The sequence below is a fragment of the Aspergillus welwitschiae genome (genome assembly GCF_003344945.1).
Source record: "Aspergillus welwitschiae strain CBS 139.54b unplaced genomic scaffold BDQ94scaffold_155, whole genome shotgun sequence".
Lineage (NCBI taxonomy): Eukaryota > Fungi > Ascomycota > Eurotiomycetes > Eurotiales > Aspergillaceae > Aspergillus > Aspergillus welwitschiae.
In genome coordinates this window covers 1-10,208 of record NW_020798849.1, presented here as the reverse complement: position 1 = coordinate 10,208, position 10,208 = coordinate 1, and the positions used below count along the sequence as shown (strand labels likewise).

The 10,208-nt window shown below is 49.7% G+C and overlaps 4 protein-coding genes across 4 annotated transcripts; 3 read left to right on the top strand and 1 right to left on the bottom strand.

The window, feature by feature from the left end:
- Positions 1–3,099: 3,099 nt before the first annotated feature.
- On the top strand, positions 3,100–3,432 carry BDQ94DRAFT_164619 (uncharacterized protein; the record flags this gene model as incomplete). The annotated part of the gene is made up of 2 exons (XM_026770073.1): positions 3,100–3,163; positions 3,218–3,432. 2 exons carry the CDS (start codon positions 3,100–3,102, stop codon positions 3,430–3,432), a joined length of 279 nt encoding a protein of 92 aa, XP_026619296.1.
- Positions 3,433–3,767: 335 nt separating this feature from the next.
- On the top strand, positions 3,768–4,561 carry BDQ94DRAFT_32855 (uncharacterized protein). The gene is made up of 2 exons (XM_026775504.1): positions 3,768–4,038; positions 4,089–4,561. Exon 2 carries the CDS (start codon positions 4,125–4,127, stop codon positions 4,524–4,526), a length of 402 nt encoding a protein of 133 aa, XP_026619295.1. The 5' UTR covers positions 3,768–4,038; positions 4,089–4,124; the 3' UTR covers positions 4,527–4,561.
- A 3,140-nt stretch (positions 4,562–7,701) lies between these two features.
- On the top strand, positions 7,702–8,618 carry BDQ94DRAFT_32843 (uncharacterized protein). The gene is made up of 2 exons (XM_026775503.1): positions 7,702–8,176; positions 8,241–8,618. Exons 1-2 carry the CDS (start codon positions 7,788–7,790, stop codon positions 8,476–8,478), a joined length of 627 nt encoding a protein of 208 aa, XP_026619294.1. The 5' UTR covers positions 7,702–7,787; the 3' UTR covers positions 8,479–8,618.
- Positions 8,619–9,167: 549 nt separating this feature from the next.
- Positions 9,168–9,560, bottom strand: BDQ94DRAFT_176500 (uncharacterized protein; the record flags this gene model as incomplete). Its single annotated transcript, XM_026772706.1, has 2 exons — positions 9,168–9,323; positions 9,372–9,560. 2 exons carry the CDS (start codon positions 9,558–9,560, stop codon positions 9,168–9,170), a joined length of 345 nt encoding a protein of 114 aa, XP_026619293.1.
- Between the last annotated feature and the right edge of the window lie 648 nt (positions 9,561–10,208).

The window sequence follows — 10,208 nt, the reverse complement described above, 5'->3', positions numbered from 1 at the left end:
AAAGGACTAAATTCGGTCCGTCCCGAGCCCCAGCAAATGTTGCTGGCCCAAGGCAACAACGATCGACCATAGGGCCGGACCAGAGGGCGGTGAAAAGACGTGCTCGCCTGGGTAAATTTGCGTCCTCTGAACGGATCAACGCCCCAGCAGATCCCCGTGGCACACTCGCGTACCCAAAGACAACGGTATACCAACTTTACTTGACCATGTCTACTCGGCGAATCTTTTGACCGTTTTCCCCCATCATTTCACCATCTTTTGGCCATTCTTTACCCAATTCCCGCACCCCTGGTCTACAGGTCATGTAGCTCCTCCACTGGGTGGTCTCACAAGACCATGGTTAGGCACTTCAAAGGGTAACCATCATAAACTCTGGAAATGCATGATCGCATTCAGCCTGGTCAATTCCTCTTGAGCGTGGAGCCGAGTCATGCTGCGCCAAAGCCAACGCAGGATTGGAGGATTCAGATCTTGATGCGCGGTGAAAAGATGTCGGCATGATGGGGCATTTCTGTCTCGCAAACTGACCACCGAGCACCACCGAGCACCAGCAAGCACCAGCGGGGAATTTTGTGTCTTCCGAACACAACACAACCATCTCTGGTCATTATCGTGAAGCTCATCACGAGAGCCCCGTTTCCCATCCATCGGCTCCTGGATTCCCGGATTCCCAGATTTTTGTCCAGGTGTCGCTGGGTTGCCCCTTGTTTGGGAAACGCCGGCCTTGTATCTCCAAGCGCTACGGCAAGCCGGGAAGATTGACTGCGCAGCAATAGCACCCAGCCCCGTCGGTTTCTGTTACAATGACCGTCATGCAGTCAAAAAGTACCTATGAGGGACTGCCCTGTCATCTCCGTGGGCGTTTCTCCTACAAAATGCCCAGGACCACATGACCATGTAAGAAGAGCAAAGTCGGAGCTACTTACCGCAAAAGACATGCACGACCAGGATTTTGCTCACTGACAAGAGTCACTCATTCAATGATTGGCCACGCAAGTCGTACGATACCAGACTGGACGACAACGCATCCTGGGAAACCAGCCCAGGGCCGAGCGAGTGGTGGAAACTGCGCATGAAAGCGGCCTAGCAGAGCACGACGACGGCTGATTCCTATCGTTCGCGAGATCAGTTGATTACCCAGTACGTTACGATCCTTCGGATAGTCTGTTCACACGAGGTTCGAAATCTCGATGAAACATGTTTGGATGATTGCGGATAGCCAAGCATTGGCTTATGATTTTGGTATATATAGAATACCTCATTAGACGCACGCTTTATCATCAAACCCAGGAAGCAGAGAGACAAGATTGGAATGCATTCTAGTTGCAGTCTTCCACGAATGACCCCGGTCTTGGAACCAATGTAGCACCAAGGTACTGTAGCATCAAGACTTCATGAGTCACCACTGCGGACGAATGAAATGGCATTGCCCCGAATGGGTCGCTTCCTTTTTCTCTCGTTGACCGTTGCCTAGGAACCCCTAGACCACGGTCAACCGACATCCTCGAATAAGGTTTGTGGCTTTCTTGGCCTCCAGTCCACAGCCGGGATTTAATACTTACCATTCAGGGCATAGCCTCTACAGGATTATTCTTCTTCCGTTTCGCAAATAACCCAGCTTCGTTTTCGGGGGGTGTGGGGGCTGGCCTCGTCGATCACGCAATCCCTGGCCCTGAACTACTGGTCTCGGCATAGGACGAGCAACGAAACATGATGCTCTTTGCCCGGCTAGCAGGTAAAAAAAAAAAAATAAAAAACGATCTCGTTCAAAACGGTTTGATCTGCGAATACGACGTTGGTCAGCGACAAGACATCGTGATCAGGTCAGCCACTTAGTGATGTGCAGCCCAAATCATTAACACAGCATTGGAATGACGGCAAACCTGTTCGCAATGCAATCTGTGGTCATTGACTGCTGGACACAGCGCAGCGGATAGACTGAGGGTTGTTAGCTCGCATATTATGGACCCCATCATGGCCACATGCCTGGCGAGGTGTGACCTCTGGCGATGAAGCGAGCGACCGTCAGCTGCGACCCTTTTCCGCCTAGTCTGGGGATGGGACAGGCTGAGGTCCTGGCCCTTGGTACAGGCGATGATGATGATGATGATGATGCTTTAATACACTGACCCCTCGCCGTCACTTGGATCCCAGGTCAGATGATACGATGTGATATCCGATTATGATGTGTGTCTTGCATAGAACTGACAGGCTACCAGCGGTAGCTTGATCAGGAAATGCGGGAGGCCAGACAAGGCAGCACTATAGCTATAAATAGTTGTACTGCCCCCGTCGATAGTGTAAAATATAATCACACTTGTACCTCAGTTCAGGTTTCCGACTCCGTCGGCGCTATGCAGGTGTCCACTATATGGCTATCTCTCTAAATACATGTAAACTATTCCTTCTCTGACGCATTCAGAGCCTCGTCGAGGCTTGTGATTGTTTCTCTTCCTCGCCACCTTGCCATAAGGGGCAAGGGTTGGGTACTATTGGGGGAACGAATTCCATGGTTGTAGTAGATGTGGTGCCGGCGATAGGAATCGACCCACCACCTCCAAAAAGCCATTTTACCAATCCCGCATCTTTGGAAGTTGCCTCGGAGCGCTTACCACTACGCCACCGCTACCGGCTCTCCGCTTTTGTACGCACCTTGAGGATGTCTTGCGGTATGCCTCTGCCATGCTGTCATACGCCGTGGATTGATTAGAAATGCACCTTACGGTCGTTCATAAGTACACGTTAGAATGGGGCGCTGTCTTGCCATTCTTCCTTCCTCCTGTGGAGTGCACCTCGGCAACCTCGAACGGTGCCGACAGCAGATCTGCGAAGTCATACGTTCATACATGCAGGCCATCGATCACGCCGAGTGTTGGCTTCGGATGTTTGTGTGGCCGAGAGACGAGCGGGAGCCGGACACCCCATGGAGATCGGAGGGTGTTTTTCGGGACAAATCCAGTGGATCTTAGAAGAATCCTGGATCCAGAGCGTCTTGTTCACAATACATCTTGGGAATTTTATTACGGAGAGCATTACTGGGTCCCTTTTAGCATGCGATAAGAGTTTGGAGGGCCGATTCTGAACAGCCTGTATTCCCTTATGGGCTCATTATTTTGTTGCTCTATGGTATCTATCTGTATCGCTTCCATGGACGAAGTCACCCGTCTTCTGACCGCCCGACAACTCGGGTCAGGGAATTGTTCTTGTTTATATATAGCCTCATGTCTCCCTCTGAATAATAATAATCAAGCTTCTCTTGAACTACAACAGTTCTGGGTTGCGGGCAGGCGGAATAGCCCGACTGCACATAGTTTGACCCCACCCTGGTCGGTCACCGTATATAAGGGGAGTTCATTCGAGAGAGAATGTTGGTGCTGGCAGCTGCAGGGTAACGTGGTCTGTCGATCCCAAGATAAAGGGATAGTTGTCTAAACAAACTTCCACCCGTAGCTGCATCTGCTCGCGGATGGCGTTGGCAGTTGGACGAATCAGCTGCGCAGTTGAACAGTTTAACTTCAGTGGTTCGGTGAAGTGGGTCTTCATCATGTCCGCGAGTCAAAGACGCGGGATGTGACGCCAAGGTGTGTCGCGCCCTCCCCCTGCTGGTACTATCCTCAGCCTTTGAACCCATCGAAGCCACAAACTTGAGTTTTGGTCTTTTTTTGTCAAAGGTGACCGGCATATTCGGATGTAACGTGGGATCTGGCGCAGCTTTGTGACGCGAAAACTTGGTGAAAGACAGCCATGTAGCCATGTAGCCATGGCGACAATGTGGTCCAGGCGCTCATAGGGCCAATTTACTAACAATGTGTTTCCAAACCTAGATTTGATCAACCTAGATTTGATTTTGCCCCCAAAGAAAGGGTTCCTTGCGAGCGTTTCCTTTATCTTCCGCGATATGACTCTCCCGCACAGTAATTAACGAGGGAGGGGGTACGCTGAATAAGCATACTCTAACCACCCAGGCAAGCTATAAAAGGTGTCATCTGACTCCTGCACTACAGGGCATATAGTATCGTGGATGACACATGAATTCAGGTACGTTGGGCTTGGTGGTTTAAGTCGAGCTCCATACTCACCTGCTCTAGCATCTAGGATCCAAAGCCGCAGAAACCATCTTACATATGGGCATTCGTTCGAACCGGTACACATGTTTCGTGCTTGTGGTAAAAGGCGTCCTGGTGTATATTGACCCGCGGTACCCTGTGTTGGTTCGGAACGGGATACTCTTTGGAATCAGTCTATGTCTGGTTCTCTACCTTCTCCACGACGACCGATGTATCAACCAGTCGCTACTGTCTAAGCGAGACAGTGTACTACTCGCCGAGCTTTACATTGTCACGGGCCTTGTCAATCTAGTGAATTGGCTACGCCCCGAAATCCTTCCTGATCCTGGGGTCGTCACCGTGGCGACAATGATAATGGTAAATGTATCATGGTTGATACAGCGGCGGATACTGTGTGCTGCGCTTTGTGCTGTTACTCATGACTCTTCGGTAACCTGCAAGCAACTCTCCAATTTATGATGTATGTGTCTGTATGAACATCTCTCTTGGTATTGGTAATACATGCCTGCTACTGCACTTTGCCTGTTTTCATGCGTACGCGAACACATTAATAACTCTATAATCTGCTCTGGTACGCCCTTGAGGACAATGGCTCTGGCCACTGTATCGTACATTCTGGGCTATAATGGCTTGACTGGGCTCTTCTGAATTTGACTGTTCATGAACTAATGTGGGCTTGATGATTGATCAAGGAACGCTTCAAAATTGTGCCTCATGAGTTATTTTAACTGAGGCTGCATGGCATATATTGTACCTATACCCCTACAGTATCATGATTCCATTAGATGTTGCGGGCTGTAGTGGTAAGCCATTATCGACAGAGTTTCCGTGTGCTTTACGGACTATCTTAGTAGTGTAAATCTTCAACAAAAACGACTGTTTCTCCTCCGGCTAGCACAACATGACGGTGGCACAATGCCTCAGTGGCGACACCGAATACGCGAGCTACAAGTTGGTGTTCAACTAGAGGACATATTGACACTGTCACTACGAGATTGCCAAGTGCGGATCAATCTTCTTTCCAAGCGGATGGAAGCGACGCACCCAGTCTTCGAGGCGATCTGGCTGCGTGCATGGGAGGCAACAGGGCGTCTGAAGACCATACCACGGAAAGAACACCCGAACACGTGTCAAAACACTTGTTATAGTTATAGAGTATATTGATCAAGAGGAAAGAAGTACGTTGTTCACGCGAACCTCCCCGGGGGCTCAAATCAACAATATAAAGTCGGTCGTCATACTTTACTGTTAGCAAGATAGAACTGTTTTCTTCTCGATCAATAATATTGCTAATAAGCCTTTGTAAGTACCCTAAAGGTGCAGTACAGAAAGTGCATCATAGCAAGATTCGAGTTATAGTAAGATTTGGAGTAGCAAATGGCGCACAAGCGAAGTAGCATCCATCACCTAAAATAGCGCACGGCAAGCTAGGGACCATCTCACCCGGCGTAACGCAATGTTACCCAGAATAAACTTAGTCATTAGCTGTGGGCGCTGTATAGCCCGCTCGCAAACCTCCAGCCATAGCTGAGACACTCGCCTGTTGCTGACCGCAGGTAGTGGGTAACAAGCCAGGCAGCCTTGTCCACCAAAATCAAGTGGTTGGCACTAGAGGCTTACAGGGATTCATGCGTCACAAACATCCCGCGGGGTTGATGCCAGCTGGGCGATCGATCCGGAGCTATAAAGCCTAGCATGATCCCATTACTGCGCGTGATTTGATTCCATCACCATCCCCCGCATCATCACATCCAACAATCCAAGAATATGGGCATTTACACTCGGCTCCCCGAAGGCATCGACGAGGTCGACATCATCATCGCCGGCGGTTTTTTCATCCACCCCTTCTGCTCTTCATTAGTTTGGACTGAAAACCGGGGCAGTGGCCTGAACAAGCAGGCCCTGTCGAAGCTGCTTTACACCAGCTGCAAGGACTCGTTAAGGCTTGGCCACGGGCAACCTTGGCTGTGTAGATATGTCTCTTAGCCCTCGACAACAGTCAGGCCAGGAGTTCGTCTGTCAGACGACAAGTTGATAAACAGACTGCGGAGAAAAGGTAACCATCTCAAGATTCTTTGGGTCCCTACTAGCGAAGACGACAGATTACTGGGCCTAGCTAAGGAGCAGGCAAGGGCCGCGACCCACGAGGACGCTATCGCACAAGCACAGGTTCCCAGAATGAAGTCAACAACCTTGAATCTCGCACGATCCCAAGCAGTCACCAGGAAAGCCTTGCCAGAGGACGTAGGGAGACACGTCAAACGAGTGGATGCAGCACTTCCTGGAATGCACACCCGACAGCTGTGATGGATTATCATGGAAAGAAGCAACCGTGCTGGCTCAACTCCGGACCGGCATGGCAAGATTAAATGGATATCTTTACGGGATCAATGTCGCGCAGACAGACCAGTGTGCATGCGGGCAAGCAAGAGAGACCGTGGAGCGTTTTCTCTTCCGGTGTCGGAAGTGGACTACGCAACGGATGACACTGCTACAATGTTCTCGAACTCACCGGGGCAATCTCTCCCTCTGCCTGGGCGGGAAATCGCCTTCCGATGATCAGCAATGGACGCCGAACTTGGAGGCAGTACGAGCCTCAATACGATTTGCCATCGCTACGGGCCGACTCGACGCCACCTAACCATGTCAACCAAGACATTGACACCCTTCTCCTAACTAACCTACACCAACCACCCTGTGCCGCAGATGGTAGACGCGCTTCAACTGCCGAGGATAGGATGTTGAACACTTGAAGAAGCGCCTTCAAGCCAGTCTACTAACAAATATACTAACCCACAGGGATTTCTACGATAGTGACATCTGAGAGGACATATACTAAGAGGATCTATGTATGGGCTCGAAGGAGATACCGCAGATGTACATTAGACTTCGTGTTGATAAATTAGTGATAGTTGCCCTTTCGGCTGAGCCGCCGGGCGTTAATGAATTGTGTGTGTGTGTACATAACACAGAGTCGCAGTTATTATACATGCGGTTGACTACTCGAACCAGAGTCATAACGGATGTTGAAAAGTCCATGCTCAAGGCTTTCACAGCATTGCAAGTTATGGTACAAATTTACCACCAATTCTGGTAACCCGGAATCGTCCAACTTCGACAGGAGTACGGCTTTCACTACTAACCTGCACGCGCATGAGCCATCCATCGAACTGGTACTGTACGAACTTGACAGATGTAGTAGAATATGATGTTGTGGATCAGTTAGTTCGTTATGTAATCGTCCGCTAAATCCTCGTCCCTAGCGGTGATATGCAGACGACTACCGTACTATCGCTATCTGTCAAATCAGCCATATCCCCGTGTTCTTTTCAGCTGGCTGCTATGCTCATCGGTCCGCAACCCCTTGGGCTACTCTTACTTTAAAACTCGAGGATACGAACTATTCTCTCATTTATAGAATACAGGATGTTAAAGCAAGCAGTCAAGGAACTGAGGGATTCGCTCACAGCACAGTACTGTAAGACTACTGTATCACCGTAGATTTTGGGACCCAAGGCAAGAATGTGGCGGTATGGCTGATTACAACGCCACTGCCGGTCAGCCCTCGCGGCAGCAATATCTCCATGCCGCCGCTTTGGTGTTTTGTCCACTTACCATATGCTGCTTTCAACTATAATATGGGAAGGTATACTCCAAAGGTATTTAAGATACGGTGATGCCGGGTGCGACGTATCAGAGCGGCTAACGATTCTCGCGGCCATGAACTCCCGCACACCTTCTCCGGCAAACTCAGTCACAGTGTCCGCCTCGAGTCCGGCGTCCATTGCCGGGCACACTCGCTATATAGAGATGCTGTTGGAAGTCGACCATATGCCGTGGGTCTACAACATCATTGCCAGCGTCGCACACTGGGTGCTCCTTGCAGGATATCTAGTGATTCCTGGAACATTCACTTCCTTGCAGAAGTCGGAAAAACTCGAGCAGGCTCTAATTGGCAGCGGTGCTAACAAGGCCGTGTTGAATAAGATTCAGAACCCGCCCCTCCTCGCGATTGCCTGTGTGTTCTTCGCGATAGGGACTACGCTTCTGACATGGCTTTGCTGGAAATGGCGCAGCAATTACATTTGGCTCGTCGGTCGGGTATTTATGTACGCATACCCAGCTATGTATCTGTACACCGATTGTTCCGTATGAAAGCTGACTAAAGTTTAGGCCGGTTGCGATGAATGCAGCTGCGGGCCTCGCTACAACATTGATCAATGTATACACCGCGCAATCAGCCACTTGGTCTATCATGGCTCTGGTCACCACGGTGATGGTCGGAAGTGCCTTTTTAGTTTCGTTATCGCTGACGGTTCTGTATAAATACGTCTTGTTAAAGAAGGTCGAGGAGGAGCATGAGATGGAAATGCGTACCAGGACGCCTACGTCGACCGACAATCATTCTTGAACACGGGGGAATAATCCCTTGTCAAAGTGTCGATCACTTGGGTGCTGGCAGGGTTTGCGTAGAACTGGAAATCATTTTCGCTCTCATACGCGTGGCCAACCTACAGACACAGTTGGACGATCAATTGTAATCAATCATGCGCTTCCTGCTTGTACGTAGTGTGTGAGCTTGAATAAATGAAACAAGATTTCAATAGCGGCTGCCCTAAAGTACATGTAATTGCATCTGCGGTCTTCGTGCGGAATGTATGACCACGATTTAGGTCCCATGCCAACATTGGGGACTCGAGGACGGGCACAAACTTGTTCCTCACGCCAGTGGTCCGATCTGCATAGCGCATAATGATGATATAACTTATATCAAACTGCTTTCCTCTTCACGAGTTCAAATATGTGACACGACACGTTCGCGTTGCACTCCGTGTCAAGCAGTACGATATTATCGGTCAGTGACAGTCATTTTTTCCCAATAGATGCATCATTGTACATGCACTAGTCGTCGTCTAAGTTCATTATACTCGTTAATATTCTGCCAGCCATCAGGCCTACGAGACGCCTACTTCTTTTCGGAGTGCCCCCGGTGCTTCTAGCCACTTGTCACAGAATCTTCTCTACACCTCCCATATCCCTGCCTGCGAGTTTGAATGGCATGTCTGATAAATAGAATCTCTATTGGTATTATGGTTCTAACTAATATACTCCACATTTGGTGAAAACAGAATCCCAGCCGTCGTACTGGCGTCCTAGGATGTTGAACGTGGGTGGGTGTGGAATCGCCACGTTAGTCGTCGGTTGTGTAGTATAATCAGCAGGAGTTCTGTGAGTGACTGGTTGGGGCCAGTCCTCCTGGGCTTGTCAGAGCCCAAGGCAAATATTTAGAGCAGCACGGCTTACCAATTCTTCAGCAGTCGGTGCGGGAAGATGAGGATGGGACTGATAGGTGTAAATCCGGCGGTTCGGCATTTCCAGGATGGCCCAGCTGCGGATGGCGTACAGCCGCCAAAAATCATTAATCCGCCGTAGCAGGTTATTACGGCGTTTTCGAAGCTGTTCCTGCTTAACGCGGCTCTGAGAAGGGGCCATCTACACAAAGTCAAGAAGCAGCTGGTGACGCGACCTTGATTGGCGAGTGCCAACTGACGCTGGGAATGCAGATTTGCAATACCGTGGGAAATAGGACACAGGTCATTGTTTATATGCCAGCACAGAAGCATTGTATGAATGACACCAGAACGTTTCTGGAGGGGTACCTCGCGGGCATTCAGGGTTTGGTGTTAAAACGGACTTTCTTGTGCGACTGCGAGCCCCCTGCTAATTAATGCCTTCCGGCCAAATGCATTTCATACGAGAATTGACCAGTGTAGCTGACTCCGGTGTAATTCACCGTCTGCTACCCAATGTAAGTTGATGTGACTATCGCTGCAATCCATGGGTCAAAGGGTCGAAATGCTAGAATACCAAGTGCCCGCCATCACGAAAGTAAGATGAGCTAGTATTCCTTTAGCACATGGTCAATCTCAGAGGGAACCGTATCATTGCTTAATAATTTGCGGTCTGTGGAATGTATAACAGCTGCGGGTGGTTTCCTGGTAGTCACCAAACTGACCGCTCAGAGATGAGAAAAGGTACATTGCGTGTACTAATTGCCAGCCCTATCACCCAGCCCCCCAATCCCTTAGAGTGCTACAAGTGGGAATTTACATCTAGCCTGTATATCGTCGCATCAGATGA

Bases quoted from the DNA above. Each gene is read 5' to 3' on its own strand.
- BDQ94DRAFT_32855 (XM_026775504.1), top strand. From the start codon at position 4,125: ATGGGCATTCGTTCGAACCGGTACACATGTTTCGTGCTTGTGGTAAAA.
- BDQ94DRAFT_32843 (XM_026775503.1), top strand. From the start codon at position 7,788: ATGAACTCCCGCACACCTTCTCCGGCAAACTCAGTCACAGTGTCCGCC. The intron at 8,177-8,240 runs GTACGCATACCC...ACTAAAGTTTAG, and splicing joins CTCGTCGGTCGGGTATTTAT to GCCGGTTGCGATGAATGCAG.